Raw genomic sequence first — 23,370 nt, forward strand, 5'->3', positions numbered from 1 at the left:
TGTAGGTGGGATAAAGCACAATAATTCAAAATAATTAGAAGTATGCTTTTTATTTTAGAACAAAAATGAATCAATATATAGAATAAAAAATCTGAAACAAAAGACCAATGCAACAAGTTTACTTACTGTTCTGAACATTAAAAGCTAGGAAAGAAATATGAAATAAAAGAAACATCACATATATATAGAAGAAATATGAAATGAAAGAAACATCATGTTTCATTGATAATCTAAGTACATATATTACACAAAGATACCATCACAATCCCCCCTCACATAACTAACTTGCTCACTACATTCATCAATATTCATCTCAATTTTATTTGGAGTGGGAACTACATCTACATTCTCATCATACATTTCCAACTCATAGAAACCTCTCGGTGGTGCCTTTAATAGGATATACCAGTTAGAGGAATCATGTTCTCTTGAATAAAAAACTTGCTTCGCTTGAGATGAAAGGATAAATGGATCTCTCACAAATTGACTTTGACCTTGGTGTAGGTTAACAAGGGTAAATCCATCTTCAACCCTAACACCATTACCAACATTTGCCCAATGACACTTAAAGATCGGAACATAACATGAGTGGTAATCTAATAAAATTATATCAGTTAGTATCCCATAATAGGTAACCATATCAGATACTTGTGCAGCATCTTTTGCGCTTGCCCTACACATGCTAATTGCTTCAATGGAAACACCACTGTTTTGAGTTGACAACTCAACATCTATTGTATGAAACCGCTGCCCATTGATCATATATCCAGTGAAGGACAATGCCCCATTTCTTGGCCCATATGCAAGCAATTTTAATAACTTTGAATGATTACTTGAATCAATAGGAATCTGTCAAAAAAAAAAAAAAATCAAACTAAGTCAAAGATATAATTCATTTTATATGTTGTAGCTGAGAACATTTGATCTTCTAGATAGCGTGTCACCTTTTTCTTTAACCATGATGCAAATTTTTCAGTGTGTCTCTTCCAAAGTAAGCTGGAATTTTTTTGAAGACTTTTGTTAGATTGCTTTAACTCCTCTTTATGCATCCTATAGTATAATGCAAAAATAAGTGAGTTAACTTGTATCTCTAGTTAGAAATTCTACAATTTTATGAGTGATTTACTTACTCTAAGAATGGTTCCACATCTGATGTATTGAATAGCACACAGCGGTGAGCAATTTCTAACAATTCATCACTTAATGTAATCTGTCTTTTCCCAGAAATTGGACGACCTTCAAGAATTACCTCATTCCCAAAATCAGAATTTCGTACTTCTTGAACATCAACTTCAATTGAGTGCTGTAGAAACTCACTACAAAATGCCATGCATTCATCTGCAAGATAGCATTCTGCAATGCACCCCTCAGGTCGTGCACGGTTCTTTACATATCCCTTGAATATTTTCATATGTCTGGAAGCATAAAACCATTATATTAAAACATGTACAACTTCTAAAATGAATGATTAAGTACAAAAAATTGATATGTGTTCCTAACCTCTCAAAGGGATACATCCAACGGTAGTGGACTGGTCCACACAATCGTACTTCTCTTCCTAAATGAATGGGCAGGTGAATCATGATATCAAAAAATGAAGGAGGAAAAAACCTTTCAAGCAAGCATAAGGTTTCAACCACCTCACTCTCAACTGATATCATTTTTTCCCTATCAATAACACGCTGACAGATTTTGTTGAAGAATACACTCATTTTCATGATTGCATTTCTTGGCCCTTTTGGCAGCAATCCTTTTACTGCTACAGCCAACAGTTGTTGCATAAGAACATGATAATCATGAGACTTGAGGCCCATAATCTTGCATTCCTCTACTGATATACAGTTCCCAATGTTAGAGCTATAACCATCAGGTACCTTCAAGTCAAATAACCTTTTGCAAAATGTCTTTTTCTCAGCCTTTGATAATGTATGTGGAGCTGGAGGAAGGTATGTTCTTGTTCCTCGATCTTCTGCATATAGGTCCTTCCTAATTCCCATATCTTCTAAATCCTTACGAGCATTGAGTCCATCTTTTGATTTCCCATTAATATCCAAAAGTGTGCCTATTATGCTTTCACAAAAGTTTTTCTCTACATGCATTACATCCAAATTATGGCGTAATGGCAATTCCTGTTTGGATCATAAAAATTATGAGTTTAGAGTTTTTATATACTATTAAATTCTTAATAAAATAAAGTTTAGAGTTAAAGGATATAAAATACTCACCTCCCAGTATGGTAAATCAAAAAAGATTGACCTCTTCTTCCACATCTCTTCCCCATTTTGGTCTTCTCTTTTTCGTTTTCTCTTATCAGCTTTTCCCCAAACATTCACAAAATCTTTAAGAGCAAGAGAAATATTTCTACCTGTCATGATTCTAGGATTTCTTCCATTTTCTTCCTTGCCATTGAACCATGACTTATTTTTCCTAAATGGGTGTGATGGAGGTAGAAATCTCCTATGACCCATGTATACACCCTTCCTACTATACTTTAGCCACTGGTAATGAGTATTTTTACCACATATAGGACATGCTGTACTACCCTTTGTCTTACATCCAGCAAGATTTCCATATGCTGGAAAATCATTTACTGTCCACATCAAAATTGCTCTTAAATTGAAGATCGTTTTACTGAATGCATCATAAACATTCACTCCAATATCCCACAAATGTTGCAAATCTTCTATAAGTGGCTGTAAATATACATCGATGTCATTTCCAGGTTGCTTTGAACCAGGAATCAATAATGTTAACATAATGTTCTCTTTTTTCATGCATAATCCAGGTGGCAAGTTGTATGTAACGAGCATTACTGGCCAACAACTATATGGTTTGCCGAAATTGGAAAATGGATTGAAGCCATCTGTAGAAAGACCAAGCCTAAGGTTGCGTGGATCAGCTGAAAATGATGGCCATTTATCATTAACCAAGTCCCAAGATACAGAATCCACCGGGTGACGCATCTTCCCATCATTGCTTTTATGATTGAAATGCCACCTTAAATCTTCTGCCATTCTTTGAGACCTAAACATCCTTCTAAATCTAGGAATGATAGAAAAATATCTCAAAACTTTAGCCGGCACACCCTTTTTAATCTTCTTTGTACGCTTGTCAACCTTCCATCTTGAAGAATCACATTTTGGGCAATTGTCCATGTTCTCATACTGTTTTCTAAAGAGACAACAATCGTTCTTGCAAGCGTGAATCTTTTCATAGCCTAGATCGAATGCATTTAGAAATTTTTTTACTGAGTACAAGGACTTGAGAAGCACATTCGACATTGGTAACATGTCATGCATAATCTCTAGAAGGCCAGTGAAACTCTTATCGGTCCATCCACTTACAGATTTGTGTCTGTATAAAGTTACGATGGCCGACAACTTTGTGTAGTTTGTACAACTAGGGTATAGAGGGGTTTCTGCATCTTCTAATTGTTCAATGAAATCATCATCCCTTCTTTCTTCAACAGGCTCTATATAGTCTTCATCATGCAAGTAGGCTGCTCTATATAATTCATATGCCTCATTCATGTCCATTTCTTCAACTCCCTCATCTGTAATTGGCTTTTCCCCATGATGAAACCAATTTGTGTATGTGAGATCCATTCCCTTTATCACCAAATGCTCAAAAATAGTATAAGAAAAATGATGACTTAAGTTCCGGCAATTTTTGCAAGGGCATAGAATCTTTTCTGCGTTCCCTGAATTCTTTTCTGCCATCTTTACAAAATTCCATGCTCCTTGCAAGTACTGATCAGTAGCTCTAACATTTTTAAAAAAAAAATGAATGTACTAAGAAGTCTACCAAGAGTGTTTAATTTTTAACTATTCAATTAGGTTGTAAGGTTATTGTTACCTGTTCAGATGCACCCAATCTTTATCCATCATCCTAAAGTCATATAAGATCTACAATAACAAGTCCTAAACTCTTAGAGAACCGATCCCATATCAATTACTCAATTGCACAAAACTTAAAATAACAAATTCTGCATTTCAAAGTGATAGAGCAAAAAATATATCTATAAATGAAAATTAGTAAAGAAAGACTAGTACCAAACAAGAGATTTTCTCAATTGAGTTGTCTATATGTCTAATAAAATATAGTCAAATGCAATGATTTCATTTAATGTAATGACTCCATTTAAATTAAGCATTTAAAAATACCTCTTTGCACTCAACAGCACCAAATTAAACCTCTGTAAATGCAATGGTTTAATTGATCTTCAGACCAATCTACCCTCGAATCTCTGCTTTTGTTACAACAAAATAACATTGTTACTTCATAACTATATATAAATAACATTATAAACTATAAAACAATCCTACATTGACATGAAAAATAAATAAAAAGAAAGAGAAAAGGGAATGGTTGATGGGTGCAGAGAGTGAAAGACAACATTTTTTAGGACAGAGAGAAAAATAGAAAGTGAAAGAAAAAGATATAGATCCATATCCTAGCTAGCTTCTGTCCACAATGCCAAAGAGAAAGATAAAGATGTTCTAAGACTTACAAAATAGTATACACCTCTCTCTCTTGCATATCAATTGAATAAATTAAAAACAATAATAAGCAAGAAATCATCCAATAAGCAAGAAAACTTGTGATTGGTTGTTGGAGTTTAAATATCAATTAAATGGTTCAAGTAGCATAAGTTGCAAAGAAGTCATCCTCCCCCCAATTTTTTTCATAAAAACAAATATTGACCTTCCCCCAAATTAGATATATAGCACAAAGCTAAATATAGATAATACAATTCAGCCCCAATAAGTATAAATAAAGAAAAACTTAAGACTAACAAATACCAAAATATAACACAGCATTGTGCTACGAGTATCCCTTCTCCTTTTATGTTCTCTTAATTCCCATTCTCTTTTCTCAATTGCAAAATTTTAAATTATTTGTTATTCATGCATTTGCTAAAAATAAGTATATAGGTGCAACAAACTTTTGATTTCACATTTATTGGGATTCTTCTGTCCCAATATTTTAATTTAATCAATGTGCCCTCCATACCAAGGAGTTGTGTCAGATAATCCCCTCTTAATTACAAATGACCATGTGACTAGTCAATGAAATCAAGAACAAATAATGTTGTCCTGTGTACTTTTAATTTAGATAGAATATGATCTACAAAAACCACAAATACACATGGAGCTAGCAAGGGAGATAATTAAAATTAATTTTAACACATTAATGAGGAAAGGAAAATACCAAAGCTAAAGCAAATGTGCCATCTAAAGGCGCTGCATGCGAAAGTTGTCCAAATATGCCCAGCGTTGCCTATGTATGAGAAATAATCAGAACCAGTAAGTAGATATAGCACAACCTATTCAATCATAATTCAACTACCCAAAGAAGTACTTAATTACCTAGCTAACAAAACTCACCCAATCACAAAGAAGGAATATCCTTCATAAACACGGTTGCATAGAAGAAAGAATATGTTGAAAGTCCAAAATACAAAAGAGAAGTACTTTGTACCTGCAAATATTTCAGATTAGGTGATCTCTTGAGCAACTCTACCCACCAGTAACAGCAATCAAGAACAACCAGCTTCAATTCGCTCAAATTATCAAAAGCAGGTAGACAAGAAACCTTCATGAAATAAATTAGTGATCAAACATAAGATTCCAAATAATATATTGCGAAAATTTTTTTTTTAAAGGACATTCAGTCTCAACAACTACATGTATAGGTTTGGTACAAAGAAAGAACAACAATAACCATAATAGGGCAAGAAGAATGTATTATGGGAAATGCAAGGGATGTGTCTTTCCCTCGCATAGTTTAGAATACCACTGGAAAGGTGCACAAATTTTGTATGATTTGGGTTTGTATGTAAAAGGGAATAAAGATGAGAACTGTCTTACAAAATTACAATTCTTTTTCTTTATTATTTCCTTTGCAAACCAAAACCTAAGTACTATTAAATTTTTTTCATACCAGCAACCTGTCTAGCATTTATGCCTCACCCCTCCACTCTTCCTCTCTACAAAAGAAGAAAAAGGAAACAAGTAGCTGCCCTTCCCCTTTCACAATCACCCCTTTCTTTCTTCAAAAATTACCCTTCGCCTTAAATTTCACATGCAAAAGGTTCACAGCCATTATAAGAGCCTATATTCATCTTGTACTATTTTCTGGAAGTTACATTCTCATCAGAGTTTACCAGTAACTAATTGCAATTCTAAAAAATACGCATAAAACATTTAACATGTGGAATGCAATAAGGAACAAATAATAAAATAAAAATTACAATTAAATCACCAATGTAGATTTTCTAATGAGTTAAAATATCTAGAACCTAGATTACTTTTTTTTTATTTTTTATGAGAAACAGACTTTCATTAATGAAAAAAGAAGTACAGAGTACAATACAGTGGACAAGATCCTAAATAACAAGCTCTAGGATGTTCTAATAATAAAACAAGTAGAATACAACAGCAATCAACATATAGCAGAGTACAACATCCTAAAAACAAACTCTAGTATGTAGTACAACAACAGAAACAAATCTAACACACAACATCCTCCCAATTAGACATAATTACAGAGAATTAATAGTCCCTGAAATCTGGATCGACTGATGCCCATAGGTGAAGCCCCAAACCAAACTCTCTCCCCACCTTTGAACAAACAGAAAAGAAGAAACAAACTACGCTCTTACCATCGAAGTGTTGAGCACTAGCCCCATATTGGTTAGGCTAGATGTCTAGTAAAGTTATATATACCCACTTAGTCTCTCCATGTAGCAGTTTAAACTTTTCGGGTGGATATTCAATACCATCAAATATAGGTCATCTTAACAGGGATCACATATTAGAAATTCTGGACACATAAAAAAGGGGGCATTTGCCCAGGCTATGACCAACTAAAATAGGGGTCCAACATGAGGGAAAGTGTTTGACACAAGTCCCACAGTGGATGCCAGCTTAAAGTGCACAAAATATGAACGGCTAAGTCAACAATAAAGATCAAGTTTCAGCATTCTTAAGCCTAAAAATGTTGGCTAACAAACTCTTCTCATGAAATGACATTTTTTTTTGCAAGGTCATCAATATTCTTTGTGTGTCCATACACATACATACACTAACACTAATATAAAACCTTTAAATATCAGAAAAACAACAACCTAACTGAAGAAAAATAATGCAATATAAATATAAACAGAAAAAGACTAACAATAATAATAAAATAAATAAATAATTCACATTATATATCCAAAATTGAATGGAACGCACCTTTACTAAAAGAAAATTCACTGAAGCGATTGAGAGGACAAATATGATGCTTACAGAAAGGAAAAACCACTGAAGCGATTGAGAGGACAAATATGATGCTTACAGAAAGGAAAAACGAAAGAAAGTCAGAGAATTGCCACTCCATAGAAGGATTATAAAATCAAAATATATAATGCAAAAACCTAAATGAAGAAATGACAGACATAACTATATAAGTGCAAAATACATATATACATTTACCTGAAGAAATGCCTTCAATACCCACAATAATGCCAGCAAAAGCACACCATTAACCGAAAACCCACCTATATATGTGCACAAATAAATTTTCAGAACCAAAAACAAATAGATAAATTCATAGACCAAAGAATGAATATAAGTGCACAGATAGATTTAGAGAAATAAAACAAAATATAGATGCACAGAAAGGAACATGAAAATTTTGAGAAAAAAATTGAGTCTACTGCACATAATTTTTCCAAAACCCACTAACCCTAAAATCAAAGACGTAGATAATCAGGAGAATAGAAGTACATTGAGTCAATTGCACACAATTTTCCCCAAAACCCAAAATCAAAAAGGTAGATAATCAGGCTTACCCATGGATGTGACAGAGAGTAAGCGAGCAAATAACCGATCGGTGGACAGAGAGTAAGCCAGAGGAAGATTAGAGCGAGATTGAGACAGTGAGATAGAGTGAGAGAGCGTTCTGTGTATTTGGGGAAAGATTTTTTGCGACAGAGTAAGAGGAAAAGCAGGGAGCTAGGGAAAGCAGGGAGTGAGCTTGAGCGTATGTTCTGTGTTTTTTGTTTTAGTTTTAGTTTTAGTTTTTTGTGAAATAGGGAGGGAAAGCAGCGCACATTATTTTCTTTTTGGGTTTAGGTGTGGCGCGCTCAAGACCTGATCAGCATAAAATGATGTTATAGCATTTTTAATGGATATGCTACCATTGTGTTATTTTTAATAGCAGTTTGAAAAAAGTGCTATAGTGAAATGCTATCATAAGTACATTTTGTTGTAGTGATATTAATATATTTGATACAAACCCAAGCCATTTTTTCCTTGAACATATATATATGTATACATATATCCTTTTGTGTTAATTGCCACTTGCTGGCAGTTTTTTCCTTCTCTAATTACATATATATTATTGAATCTGAAATTTCTCAAAGAGAAATTATGTCAGCAATAATAAAGATTATCGCATGAATGTCTGATGTTGAACTATTTGAATGGATGAACTTTTCTTATTGTCTCGTCGAAGCTTTAATTCCTACAAAAAACTCTCTGATGCTAAAGTCTGAGAAATGAAATTCTCAAATTGATAAATAATGATTTTTTCACATACCTCTTATCGACGATTTCCATGGGTTTTATAAAGAATTTCCTCATTAATTTCTGAATTTTGTCCATTACTCTTACCTTTCAGAAATCGTGGAATTAATGGTAGAAATCATGAGATTTTCTCCTATAAATGTCTTGACCTGTTGACTTTGGTGCTATTGTGAGGAGTTATTTTCCATGTTTTCCTCCTCATTAAATAGCCCAATTAATTTCTGTGTGGTACCATCCAAATACGCTCCGATGATGAAGTCAGTGATGTGTATTTGGAGGTGTTTGTGTAAGAACAAGGAAGAACAGGTAATGAACTTGGGAGAATGAGGAAGAACAAGGTAAGATCTCCTGGGTTTATTCTGAACAAGTGGGGGATATTCTGATAGGCTTTTTGTGAGTGAAGTTGTGTATTAGATGATCCCTCTTTATGTGCACATAAGTCAACTTATATAGGCAAAGGAAATGGTGAAGGGTAAGTTACCTGCATGAGGGTGAATGGTTGAGAAGAGGCCACGCGTTCGGCCATGAATAGTAGCATGCACAGCTACCCACCTCCTTTACATTCAATGCTGCATTGAATGCAAGGATGAAAGATCAAGTGGAATGCCCTAATAGTCATGAATGTGAGCTGGGATGTCTCATCCGTCAGGGAGCCATGTCAGAGATATTCGAGTGAGGCGGTTCGTCCTGACTCCAATCTTCTAGAATGGCGGTGGGATCCGAGCCGAGCGGATCATAGATATCATATACGCGGGTATGAAAAATAGCTATGTTCGGATCAGACATGGATGAACAAGTTCAGGCTGGCCCAACATACGACATGAAAGTCATTACGCGAAGATAACCCGTTTGTCTGAGAAGATGATCACCAAGGGCCGAGTCGAACCATGCTGGGATAACTAAGAAAAGATGAACATTCAATTCTCAGGGGATCTTCAGATCGGTTCGGATCGAATATGGAGATCCGCCGAGATGAGCTGATCCGAACTGGGAATGAAAATGTGCCGAGCTGGCATAATGACATGGAAGCCCAGTTTTGACCGTTGAAAAGTCAAAGCCTTAGGTTGGATCTGACTTGCCACATGTCGATCCACGATTGGTTGTTAAATCCATGTGGATTTATACACAAACAGAAGTCCCCCAACTTCCAATCCGAACAGACCGTGATGAATTGGAAGTTGAGAAAAGACAGTCTGTGAAAAATAACACATGAACTTGACCGAGCCGAACTGAAGCTCATGTGCCGATCTGGATGGGTCCGACTTCCCAATAATCCGAGCAGATGATGATGCCTGATTGGCCAAAATATCTCGGGAATATACGAAGGAGTAATTGTTCATGATTGTGTCTGCATGGGGGAACGTAAGGGTCATTTCATTTATGGGTATTTTAAATGTGGACACGTGGTAAGATCTGGCATCTGAAGCGCCAAAAATGAACGGCTGGGATTGAAATTTCATGGGGGTATAAAAGGCATCTTCTTTCCCCTTCTTCCCCATTTTCAGTTTTCAGAACTTTCAGAGCCTCCCCAACTTCTCTCTCTCTCCCCGCAATCTCTCTCTCTCTCTCTCTCTCTCTCTCTCTCTCTCTCTCTCTCTCTCTCTTTCCGTGGTTTGAGCAGCAGCCCAGTCACGGTTCCGACCGGGCACGACTGTAGGAGAAGCGGTTCTGAGTGTGTGAGAGGCGGAGAGTGTGGCCGGAGAAAAACCAGTAAGTGATTCCTCCCATTTCTGAGTTTTTTGTGTTTTTCGGGTTTTCTGGGTTTTGTTCTTGAGTGTTCTTGATAAAGGCAGTTTTTGATCCAAAAAGCAAGGGAGAGAAAGTGAAAAAGGTGTTTGTGATGTCAATGACCGACTCAAGTGGTCGGCTCGGCTCGGGGGAAGCATTCGAGGGTGACAGTAATGCCAAGCTGAGCCAAAGCCCACCAGGGGGTGAGGCAAACTGGGACGAATTGTCCAAAGAGCTGGTCGAGGTCGGCTCGGACTTAGAGCACAATCCGGGCGAGGAACGCCGACCTCAAGGGGGTGAAAGAAGTCCCCAAGTTGGCATGAGTTCGGATCGGGGGCAAGAAGGAACATCTCACGAGTCCGAACATCCAGATGAGGAGGATGATGAAGGAGAAGATACTGGTGCTGAGCCGAGCTCGAGTACTCCAATAAGGCTCACTTCGGGGTCAGAGGAAAGAGACAGAGGTCACGATGCATCGAGTTCGGCTTGGCATGTAAGGGGTTGCCGATCAACCCGGATTTGTATGAAGAGCTGGCGTGGAAAACCGACCAGATCCTCAATGAGATGACTGAATTTCATCTCAGGAATCTGAGAATAAGGTATAGAGTCCTCGAGTCAGTGCTGACAAGGTTGCCGAGCAGGGGAGAAAAACTGAGCTGACCCCCAAAGGGATGGGTGACAATGTACCCTGAGATGTTCGAGAATGAGGTTCGGCTCCCCCTACACCCTTTTCTGCAGGATTGGCTGGCGACGATTAGCGCGGCGCCACACCAGCTTAACCCGAACGTGTACAGGATTATCATGTGCATGCACATCTTGGGGCACCAGGTGCACAAGTGTGTGCCAGACAAGGACCTGCTGATCTGCTCGTATTCACTGAGGTCGAAGCAGAAGACCGAGTTCGGCTTCTACAACCTTCAGGCATACTTGGGGCCACTGCCTTCTAGGAATCCTTCATCCCAGAAGACCCAAAAGGAGATACTTCTTCGTTTTTGGGGATTGGGAGTTCACTGATCCGAGCACTCCCCCTTCGGCTCGGGTTCCTAGAGCCTTTAGGATTCCAGGTGGGCATTCAACGTCTGGGAGGGCCGATCCGGGATAGATTTGTGAATATTTGCTAATGATGATGATGATTGATTTTGATATATATATATATATTTTTTTAAGCTAACTCCCTTTGTTCTCTTTTTGCAGTCAGCTGGGGGAAGTTTAAACTTCGAGGCAAACTTAGAGACTAGATCGCCATGGTGAAGGAGCAACCATCGAAGCATTTGTCCACCAAATTCTTGCTCGGCTCAACCCAGATCGGATCGAGCGGGATCTTTTGGTTTGCACCGAGGTGGAACCCCCGAGGTGAGAAAGGGATGAATCCTGCTGAGCTGGAGGCGAAGCTGAGGAAGAGGGAAGCGAGGAGTGCCCAGAAGAAGGCCGGAGCTCAGGTCCCCGCCGAGCCAGCCCCAGTGCCCGCTCGGGTCACTCCCAAGGTCGGGCCTTCCATGCCGAGCTCGGCTCAGCATGCTGAGAAGAGGAAGGGCCCACAGGTTGAAACCCGGGTAGAGAAGAGGGCTCGGACTGAGCCAGTGGGTGCCAATGCCGATGCCTCCGGTTCGGCTCTGTTGAAGACGGTGGAGGTGGATCCCTCCATCGAGCTGTTAGTCACCGGCTTCAAGCGTATGGTCACGCCGAAGGTCGTGGAGGGTCTTTGGGCCGGGAAGGAGGCGCCGAGCTTCGGTAGTAAAGCCCTGAACGCGTCCCAACAGGCCATGGTGGTAAGTGTTTATTTATTTCTCAATCTTTCAAAGTCATTTCCAGATCGGGTCGGGCTAATTGTTTTCCCCCTTTTTTTTTTGTAGCTTGCCCTCAGGCAGTTTAAGGAGGCGCAAGCTGCGGTTGACGCCGAGGAGAAGATGAGGAGGCTCCGGGAGAAGAACCTGGAGCTGAGGGAGAACCTGGCCGAGGCCGAGCAGTTGTCCAAGGAGGAGGGCGAACAATCCGCCGACCTGAGGACTCAGGTAGCCAAGTAAGGGGATGAGGTAGCTCGGCTCAGGAAGGAGCTCTTGGCCTTGGAGTAGAAAGTGATTGACCTCGGGATGTTTGCTGACGAGCTTCAGCGAGATGTCGAGGCGGCCGCTCAGAGGTACCTCAACTACTGATTTTGCACACCCAGGTACCTCCGTTAACTATTCCGTTAAGGAGGCCATTAATTGCCTACGTGGCACACTGATAAACCTTTAAGCCACGTGGACAAAAAATGAAATAAACTTTAAAAAATGAAATAATTATTTAAAAAAACTAAAAAAATTAAAAAACACAATAATTAAATTTAAAAAAAAAATGCAGCCCTTCTTCCTCCGCCTCCCACCCCTCCCTCCGAGACCCACCCACCCTTCCGACCCCAACCACCCTACCACCGACCCCAACCACCACGTCGCCGACCCACCCACCCCAAATTCTCCTCTCTATCTGCCTCACTCTTTTTCTCCCCGCCCTTCATTTTCTCTCTATGCCTCACTCTCTCTCCCGACCGAGCCACCCACCTCTTCTCTCTCCCCTCCCTTCTCCTCTTTCTCTACCTCACTCTCTTTTTCTCTCCCTAAAACCCCAGCCCCGAGCTCCACCCTCCTCGTTCAGATCTGAGAGAGAGAGAGAGAGAGAGAGAGAGAGAAACAGATGGAGTTGGTGGCCGGAGAGGGGAGGGAGGTGGGTGGGTCACTGGGTTGGGTGGCTTACTCGGGGGAGGAGGAGGGAGGAGGGCTCGGGGCTGGGGTTGGGCTGGGGTTTCGGGTAGAGAGAGAGAAAGAAAGGAGAGGGGTGGGGAAAAAGAAGATGGATGGCCGGGTGGGTCAGCGGCATGGTGGTTGGGGTTGGCGACAAGGTGGCTGGGGTCGGAGGGGTGGGTGGCTGGGTTAGGTAGGTCTCGGAGGGAGGAGGGGTGGGAGGCGAAGGGAGGGGTGCTGCAACAGTGCAATTCCATTTTTTCTTTATTTTTTTGTTTTTTTAATTTAATTATTGTGTTTTTAATTTTTTTAGTTTTTTAAATAATTATTTCATTTTTTATTGGGGTACTCAAGTGAAAGAAAGTGTATACTTGAGATACCTGTTTGTAATTGCCCTTAATTATATGATATGAAGTGTTAGATTCCAAATGACGAGTAGTAGTGGAAGTACTGAGATTGATCCAGCATGGAAATATGCCACTTCTGTAGAAGGCAATAAGTATGGGACCACATGCATATTTTGTCATTCTACTTTTCAAAGTGGAGGCATTACACGCTTGAAGTATCATTTGGCCGGTTATGATCCATCAAAAAGTGTAAAGAAGTGCATAGATGTACCTCCAACCATTAAGGCCGAGGTTATAGCATGAATAAAGAGTAAAGATGTTGCCAAACAAAAGAAGGCAGCTATCTTCGAGAACATACGAAATGAACTGAAAGACGATTACTTACATAGTGAAAGAAGCATCCCAGTTGATGACGATGACAACGAAGATGGTGGATACATTTATCCCAATGATTTGTACCCCTCGGAGCGAGATGATTATCGTGCTGCAATACGAGCATCAAGACAGTCTAGGTTTAATCAAATGAGCAGCCAACAAAGTGGTCCAGGTGGTAGTAGTCAAACACAACAACAATATCGTCGCACACAAAGCTTTAGGGACCCACTATCACCTCCTCCAGAACCTATGCCTTACAAGACTTCTAGAGCAAGACAAAGAATGCTTAAAGGAATTTGGAGAAACAATAAAGAAAAGTTGGGAAAGTATGTAGGCAAATTCTTCATTTATGAGAATTTACCTGCACACAAAGCTCAATATGTTCACTTCAAAACATGATTCAGGCAGCACACAAATCAGGTACTTTTGCATCCATTATGACATTTCATTTACAGTTTTATATAATGTAATTATTTTATTTACTCATAATCTCATATATGCTATTACTATTAGGTCAAGGTGTAGAGCCCCATTCATCTTATGAAATTAAGACCAAGTATTTGGAAGAAAAGTATAAGGAAATGAAAGAATACGTCGAAACACTGAAGACAGGTTGGGATAAGTATGGATGCACCATCATGTGTGATGGTTGGACTGGTCCGACAAAGCTGTCCATCATTAATTTCATGGTGTACTCGAATGGGTCAACTGTTTTCTTGAAATCTGTAGATGCGTCAAATAGAATCAAGGATAATACGTATATTGGGGGCTTACTCAAAGAGGTTGGATGAGACAATGTTGTCCAATTTGTCACCGACAATGGGTCAGCCTTTGTTAAGGCGGGAAAGAATCTTATGAAACATTACCCTCGGTATTGGACACCTTGTGCAGCACATTGTATAAATCTCATATTTAAAGATACTGGAAAGCACGAGTCGATGGCTAATGTCATAACCAAGGCAAGGGTAGTAACTAATTTCATCTACAATCATAATTGGTTACTAGCCAAGATGAGGGAGATTTGTCATGGAGATTTGGTCAGGCCTGGAGCTACTCGGTTTGCAACAAACTACATCGCAATTGCAAGCATGCTGAAGAAAAAAGTTGGTCTTCGACAGTTGTTTACAACACAAGAATGGAGTACGAGTTGATATCGGAAATCTCAAGATGCCAAGAGGATTGAGGCACGAGTCCTTGACCAAAGATTATGGGAGGCTATGGTGAGAGTGCACAACATATTTGAGCCTCTATACAATATCCTTAGTATTGTCGACACAGAAGTGGTGCCTACCATGCCCATCTTGTATGATATGTTCCAACGAATGAAAGAAAAGATATCCAAGATAAAAGGAAAGAAATGGATTCTTAAAATCATCAACAACCGATGAATTAACACATTATCTCACCCATTGCATGCAGCAAGTATATTTTATTGCTTATTCACAATTTCAATTGATCTTATTAGTGGTACATCATTGTCGAATAACATTACTTTATATTTACAGCCTATTACTTGAACCCCAAGTATCAATACATAACAGGGGTAGGCCATGACAAAGTCCTAGTCTCAGCAGTACAACACGTATTTGAAAGGTTAAACCCTCATGGGGACCGAAACTTCGAACAACTTGGCATTGAAGTAAGGTCATTATAATCATGTCCTACATTTGGTTTGGTTGCACACATAACTCTTACATGCTTATTTTTAAATGTAGATCATCAACTTTAGAGATAGTAGGAAGTCATTCAGAGCTAAAATTACCATTAAATTGCGAAACGCAATGCCACCAGGGGAATGGTGGAACATGCATGGTCATGATTCTCCAAACTTGCAGAAAATTGCAGTGCGTATATTATCACAAACAACTTCATCTTCGGCATGTGAGCGTAACTAGAGTACATATGCTCTGGTCCACACCAAACAAAGAAACCGTCTTGCATACACTAATCTAGAAAGCTTGTGTTCTGCTATTATAATATGAAGCTTAAGTTGTGAGACGAAGAGGCACAATTGGAGAAGGTATCGGAAAATGATTACATAGACCTTCTTGACATTGCAGGAGACCCAGGTGATGATGATAATGATCCACTTAGTGCATGGATTATGCCAGCTCACTTGGATAATGATTCAGGCAACCCCGGTCCACAAATAGCAAAACATATTGCCATAGAAGGAATTGATGTTAGAAGAGTCATATCAAAAGAAGTAAGTGGAAAGATTTCATCTTTTGAGAGGGAAATGAGAGGACTTCAAAGTGGAACTCGTGACTTGACATATGATGCTAATACTGGTAGGAGAGATGCTAAAAAAAGTTCTTCGGATGATGATGATGATTCAAGAGATGATGATGGGGATGGAGATGAACAAGATAGGTCCCCAATAGCTAGACAATTGAGCCAATTTACTTGTGAGGGTGATTATACCCATGCCACCCAAGATGAGGACCGTGGGAGTAGAGAAGCTGGTCCTGGCATTACTGTTGTTCGGAGACAATACTCAAGGAGAAGCGATCGAACAACTAATCCATTTGATGAGGAGTCCTTGCCTCCAAGTTTTGACTCTATGAGCATTGGAACCGAATGTAGTACTCACTCAAGTGAATCTAATGTTCGTGAATAATTTGGTGGTTATCGATATGGTCTGATTGATTATGCACCGACTAGTTGGATTTATCCTAACTATCCCATTTTTGGGGAGACAGTAGGGAGTTCTCATGAGATTTATGTATGGCATGTTCATACATGTAGTTCCAACTATTCTGGTCATCTGACTTGGTACGACTACTGTATGGATGTAGATCAACGCTCATCTACTATTGAATCCCATAGGACCTCTTTCTGGATGTAGATGGACACTCATCTACTTTTCTATTACAATAAGCTCAAGTATTAATGAAGTTATGTATTAATTATCTGTTATATATAGTTCAATTTTATTTCTCGAACTTGACATTAATGTGTATTATATTCCTTACATATCATATTCTTATCATATAGACCCTCATTACTAAACTCCTAGGGCAACACCACCCTTTGTATTCCTCTCTTCTTTTGTTGTTCGTTCAAAGCCACTTATTCATATGTTTGGCTGACTTACACCCACCAAGCATTTGATCTTTGGTCAGAACCAAGGTCATTGCATCTTTTCGGACAACCCAATGGAAATCCGGCCAATGTTGATCCCCTAATTTCCATTTCGGTCGATTTTTCTATCGATGTCAAAATATGGGCCAAACAATATGTAGGAATACTCAGAAACAACTTTTACAAGAAATGCAAATTAAAAGCATCAAATAACATCATGCCTGAGAAACTGATAATTCAAGGAAGTAAATTTTTCAATTAAATTCATGTTGTAGAATATCTCAAAAAATGAATATAAAATCACACCATACTTGTACTCGGAGAAACTGCATATACTTAGACAAATAAGCTCGATCGCCACATCCTATGCATATGCAAAAGCAGGTAGATAAGCTCGCCACTTCTTGTGCAGAGTCATTTCGATGCACGGACAGGCAGGTATGTTCATACGTGCATGCAGAGCTGATAGCACTGTCAGGGGAGAGTACTAATATGACGGTTTGAAATTGCTCGTGCAAACTCTAAAACAACATTTGTCAGTAAGAGAATAAGCCAACACAAGGTTATCAAAACAATTCATAAACTATCTTTAGTTAACAATATATACGTCTCTTGAATTTCGAATTCATCTCCATGTATGCAAAAATCAATAAAATGTGCTTGTGAGAAATTTATACTTAATAAATAAATTCAAAGCCCAAATCAAAACTTATTTAAATAACCAAGAAGTTAATTACACTCATGAATAAAATCAAAGCTTCCAAAGTGTATATATTAAATCCAATTTAAACATTTACCCTCCACCAACACCAAGATAATCTTCTCAAGTTAAATAAATCAAAGTTCAAGTAAAACTCAAGATATAAATATGGATTTGAATCATGGAATTTATTAAAACACTTACAAAAACCAAAGTCTAACTCACAGTGCAAATTTAACGTCGATCCGCCGCCGGATTTTCTTGAGTCTCGATGGTATTGCCTATAAAATACATAAATAAACATGGAATTTGGCACGGTTAAATGAAGATATAAAGTGCGTGTGTGAACCTAGACGTTCCACCTAATTCTATTATATTCTCATAATTAATTTATGATTTCGCTTAAACCCCAATCACTTAAATGCCTTCTAAATCCTTCTTGGCTCAATATCCAACAACACCCAAACTTTTTAATCCATTAATTTTACTCAAATAAACCTTATGCACAATATATCTCAGCCAAGGTTCAACCAAGAGTCGTTTCGATCCCGAAAAAGTATCCAATTACGGTCCAAATCAGAGTTTCATCAACTCGTGCAACTTCCACATATTCAAAATCAATAACCAACTCAATATGAGTCTCAATTTCATGTTATCTAAGTGAAATGGCGGCTCGGTAGTCGGAACCACCGCCATCGCAGCCCAAAGTGGCGGTGCCTAACTCGAAATTCACAATTTCTAAAAAAATTTCAAACTTCCCAATTCAAATAATCAATTAAAGATTCCTTGGGGTGAAAGTTGTCCAAAAACATCTAAGAATCATCCTCCATATTTGGATTCAAAGGAAATTCGAAATGGTTTCTAAAACCACAAAATTTCAACTTCTAAATATTCAAAATTAATCAACGAATTCTAAGGTAAGGGGAGAAAAACCCACCAAAAATTTGAGTGATCTGGGGCCAAAGGTGGCCGAAATTGGGCGAGGAAGCCGACGGTTGGGCTAGGATTTCCGGCATGATTCCTGCTACTAAGGTGGCTAGCCGACGAAGGGGAGGGCTGTGGAGGTTGGTGCCGGCAAAGGGAGTGTGCCAGTGGTCTTGGGTTGCTAGGAAATGGTCGGCAAAGCTGGGTTTGGCCGGAGTTGGTTGCGCGTAGGGGAGGGGCTCAGGTGTGTGGGAGAGAAGAGAGAGAGAGAGAATGTGGATTGTTCTTGTGTAACGCCCCGAACCTCGGGCCTATAAACACACTGAAACACTGCCTTTCAACCCTTTTTCAAAGATTGAGTCATGCGCATAAAACATTTATGTAAAATCACTTTCTAAAATCGGTTTAAATCAAATTAAAATGGGTCCCACTGCCTTGTCTTCTCCACACTGCCTCTTCAATCTGCTTAACCTACAAAACACAAATAACCACACTGCACCATATCCATGGTACACCGGATCATTCAAACAAACAACCCGATAAGCTCACTAGAGCTCGTATGAGTGAAATGATTTAAATAATTAACCTCAATAATTTCCTCAATTCCCATACTAAAAAATAATCCACAATAATATTTATAATTACTCAATCACATAATATTTCATCACCAATGATCCAAACATCAAATTAATCATAATTCCTCATATTCACATCAAATCTCATCAATAATAATAATAATAATCATTTTGACAAATCAATTGCCTAATCGTCAACTATTAACATCAACCTCAATCATTCATATCTTAAATAATAACCTCAAAGCATAATCATCATCATTTCCATCCTCAAGGATTCAAGCCTAGACTTACCAAGTCCCAGTCAAACCAAATCCTAGCAAACAAATGCATACAAGCACACAGTACAAACAATCAACTATCCAATTTCACTCACAGTGCAACCACGTAAAAAGACTGAAATGCCCTTGGACGGCAGCACGCTCGGATATCAAATCCAGCAGCATAACAACATCAGGAATGAGATTTCCCGAGCTCGTGTACCTGTTAAGACCAGACAATCGATAAAAAAAAATCGAAAAACTCAAATGGCCGCTAAACAACAGAAACGGGCGACTGCCACCCCACACGGTGGTTGCCCAGCCCCCAAACAAGATAGAAAAAATCACCAAATTCTCACCAAATGGAACTAGAAGGGTTCTTGGGACCTCAATTGGGCGGAATCGGGTCAAACAACCATTAACTCGCCGCCAAAAGTGGTGGTTCCGATGGTGGCAGCGGCGGCATAAACCTAGAAATACCCAAAATCAACTCCAAATAATCCTAATTGCACAATAGAACCTTCAATTTCACAAAAACAACTCGAATTCAAGTCCAATTTCAAGAAATTCGAAATAGACATAAAACCTAAAATCAAATTTCCAATTTCTCAAAATTGGACGTGCCCACCTTAGGGGAAAGAATACCCATTCCTTGAGGATTAATTCTCGTAACTGGGTCGACAACCAAAAGTCGCCGAAAACAGCTGAAAACGGTGACGGAAGCAGACGGCTGGCTTCGCTTTTCTAAGTTGTTTCTGCGCGCAGGAAGAGATGGCTGACGAGAGAAGGCTCAAAGGAGGACACCCGGCAGCTGGGGGAGCCAGCCATGGCCCTGGGTCGCAGGAAAACCCGTCGGGGAGTTGCCCCGGTGCTATTGTTGCTGCGCGCAGAGGGAGAACGAGAGAGAGAGAAAGAGAGAGAGAGAGAGAGAGAGAGAGAGAGAGAGTATGCGGGGAGAGAGAGAGACCGGGGGAGGAGAGAGAGAGAGAGATGAGGCTAAGGCAGTGGCGTCGCCGCCTCCTGGCCGGATGACGAGGGAGGGAGGCCAGAGAGAGGGAGTAAAGTCGAGGAGAGCGAGACAGGGAGAGAAGAGGGATCGCGGAGAGAGAGTGTGCGTGAAAGAGAGGAGAGAGAAATATGATAAAAAAAAAAAAAAACTGATTTTGGGTTTTTTAAATCCCTGCCACGCGAAATTACAAAAATGCCCCTCACTTTGAACGTCCGTAAAACCCAAACCGTAACTTTGATTTACGCGTGCTTCGTGTCTACGAACTCGTGGAATCAAGATCTATCCAAAATGCCTAAAGTCAAAGACAAAAGCCCACTAACTTTAAAAGTCAACTTTTAGTCAAGCCCAATTTAAAACAGAATTTAAAAATAAATCCAAAACCTTTTATTTCTCAAATAAATTCCCAAAATAATCAAAATAAATTCTCAAAATATTTAAAATAAATCTTTAAAAAAATATGGAGTCTCACATCTCGAGAGAGGAGAGCAAGGGAAGGGCTCAGGTGTGCAAGAGAGAAGGAAGAGAGAGAGAGAGAGAGAGAGAGAGAGAGAGAGAGAGAGTGTGTGTTGGGTTTTTAAAATCTAGCTTTTCTAAATGTTTATTTGTACCTAACTCAGATTCGCGATCCGTTTTTGCCTACGTGTTCGTGAGATCGAAATATATACTACCAAATAAAATTTTGGGACAAATGTCTTTCTTTCACTTTCCTCACATTTAAACTCCAAAATCACCTTAATTGACTTAAAATAAATTCCAATAACTCTTTGTATCCTCAAATAATTTTCCAAAATTCTCCAACCACTTAATTCGTCTCCAAAATATTTAGAAAATATTTTCCAAGGTCCCACGACTCAACTTTTTTTTAAGCTTATTAATTCCACAACTAATATAAATTTAAATTTCAATAAAAATTTGGGTCTGATCATTACACACTTCAATTTAGTTTTTAGAGGAAATTACAGATTTGGTCCACTTATTTTATACCTAGTTCAATTTTGGTCCACGATCTTTTTTAAGTTCTGTTTTGGTCCACTAATTGTTTCATTTGTTCAATAAAGGTCCAGATTTGTGACTTTAAATCTTTTGGGTTGTGTTTTCTTCAATTATAATTGAAGTATAAGTTATATTTCATCATTTTTTAGTCATAAAAACAAATTTGGAGTATTATAATCTAAGAGAATTGAGATTTGGTGAAATTTGAAAAATTGGCAGTTTTGGGTACCCTACTTTAGGGTCAATTATCTTGAGTTTTAGAACTCCAATTTGAATGATCTTTATATGGTTGTAAAGAAGAAATGCATAGCTTTAAAACAAGTATATATTTGCTAAATTTGGGTGAGATTTGATAGGGTAAAAAGCAGGCCAAATTTGAGAAAACAAATCTGGACCTTTATTGAACAAATGAAACAATTAGTGGACCAAAACAGAACTTAAAAAAGATTGTGGACCAAAATTGAACTAGGTATAAAATAACTGGACTAAATTTGTAATTTCCTCTAGTTTTTATGACAGTTTTTAGATGCCATGTAATACCTTTGATGACACTAAAATTAAATTTTTATGACACATATATGTGTGTCATGAACTTATCATACATATTAAAATGATTTATGTGTCAACTATTGTTACTTTTAATGTCACCCACATAGATGATGTGTAAATTGTGTCATCTATGACGATTTTGTAGTAGTACATACAAATATCAAAGTCAAAATCCAACTATTTCAATTTGGTCAAAATTGGGTCAACTTTAAAATAAAACAATTATTTGCAACACAATTAATTACGTTAAATTCCTTGTAAATGTTTAAAATAAAACAACAATAATTCAATTTCCAACAAATTCATTTTAGTGAAAATATCTTGGGTCATCGAAAATGAAATTTTGAATTTCTCATAGTAATTTAGAAAAAAAAAATTTTCCAAGGCATCACAACCCAACTTCCTTTAAAACCTTGTAAAACCAAAGTTTAAAATAAATTTTAAATTTCCAATGAAATTTTGGTCGGGTCGTTTCAACCTTCCCCCTTTACAAAAATTTCGTCCTTAAAATTTAGTAAAAGATAAGTGAATCCAGAATTCGTAACTCCTATCATGTATGTATGATCCAACTATGAAATTTGACCAAAGGAAATCTCTCCTTATATGTAGTACCTCGCTTCTTTGATCGAAATAAATTCGGAGTGAGTTGTCGCTATGTTGATATCAATAAGTTAGTTGTCGCTATGTCCTTATAAGTATTTATGTGATCCAAATAAATAAAAGTCAACTCACTGTTTAATCGAACTATGCCCAATCTTTTCCGGAACACATTTCCATCTCACGATCCCTCACTTGTTCTACATGATACATTGGTAAGAGAGTAGAAAGGATGCACAGATTTGAATGAATCCAATCTCTTCCGAGCAGAACATTGTAGGGTGAAACAAGTCAGCAATAAAGAAGCCAACCCTCTGTTTTCGGCTGCCTACTTGTTTATCCAAGGGTAAACATCCAGTAGATTTATGTGTCATCCCGACATAATCAGTGATGTACATGTTAATTTTTATCAAATCATATTCGCTTTTGCCAAGTTTCCTTATCATGGTTCTCGGTAGGATGTTTAACGTCGCCCTTGGATCAATAAACACTTTGTCGATAGGGTGTTGAATGTTTTCTTAGAACAAAATAAAAGCATATCTCATTCTAAGTATACTCGCAAGTGCACGAATCGCATCAGTAGAAAAGCGTACAAGCACGAGGTCGATCCCACAGGGAATGGTTAATAAATAACAAATTAGTTCAAATAATCACAAGAATAACTAAATGGGGGTTTTAGAGAGATGAAAACACACGCACACAGCAACACACGCACACACCCTTTATTCTATCTTGCAATGTTAAGTTTTCAGTTTCAAATCAAATGTGCATACTCTAACCATCCAAGGCTAATGAAAATTAATTCAAACACAATGTATTAAAGTTTGACTGCTAAAAAGGTTTGATTAGTTACTTTCTCGCAATTGTTGTCCTAAGGCATAAACTAAGAGCTTTTTTTGCCTTCCTTAATCAGTTAACTTATATGTTCTCTAGTGTTAA

The 23,370-nt window shown here is 38.4% G+C and overlaps 1 protein-coding gene and 1 long non-coding RNA gene across 2 annotated transcripts; both read right to left on the bottom strand.

Moving 5' to 3' along the window:
- Window positions 1-243: 243 nt before the first annotated feature.
- On the bottom strand, window positions 244-3,887 carry LOC147283284 (uncharacterized). The gene is made up of 6 exons (XM_086243291.1): window positions 3,856-3,887; window positions 2,226-3,762; window positions 1,501-2,129; window positions 1,131-1,415; window positions 945-1,050; window positions 244-849 (listed from the first exon to the last, which is right to left on the bottom strand). Exons 1-6 carry the CDS (start codon window positions 3,885-3,887, stop codon window positions 244-246), a joined length of 3,195 nt encoding a protein of 1,064 aa, XP_086099417.1.
- Window positions 3,888-17,091: 13,204 nt separating this feature from the next.
- LOC147283285 (uncharacterized) lies at window positions 17,092-20,374 on the bottom strand. Its single transcript, XR_015122420.1, has 3 exons — window positions 19,912-20,374; window positions 19,643-19,753; window positions 17,092-19,506 (listed from the first exon to the last, which is right to left on the bottom strand). It is a non-coding gene; the product is annotated as an uncharacterized LOC147283285 (long non-coding RNA).
- Between the last annotated feature and the right edge of the window lie 2,996 nt (window positions 20,375-23,370).

The sequence above is a fragment of the Dryas octopetala genome, chromosome 5 (assembly GCF_963921425.1).
Source record: "Dryas octopetala chromosome 5, drDryOcto1.1, whole genome shotgun sequence".
Classification (NCBI taxonomy): Eukaryota; Viridiplantae; Streptophyta; class Magnoliopsida; order Rosales; family Rosaceae; genus Dryas; species Dryas octopetala.

Excerpts from the sequence above, each read along its gene's own strand:
- LOC147283284 (XM_086243291.1), bottom strand. The coding sequence starts at position 3,887 with ATGATGGATAAAGATTGGGTGCATCTGAACAG. Across the intron at positions 3,763-3,855 it reads GATTGGGTGCATCTGAACAG|AGCTACTGATCAGTACTTGC; the intron begins GTAACAATAACC and ends TAAAAATGTTAG. Across the intron at positions 1,051-1,130 it reads GATGTGGAACCATTCTTAGA|GATGCATAAAGAGGAGTTAA; the intron begins GTAAGTAAATCA and ends ATTATACTATAG.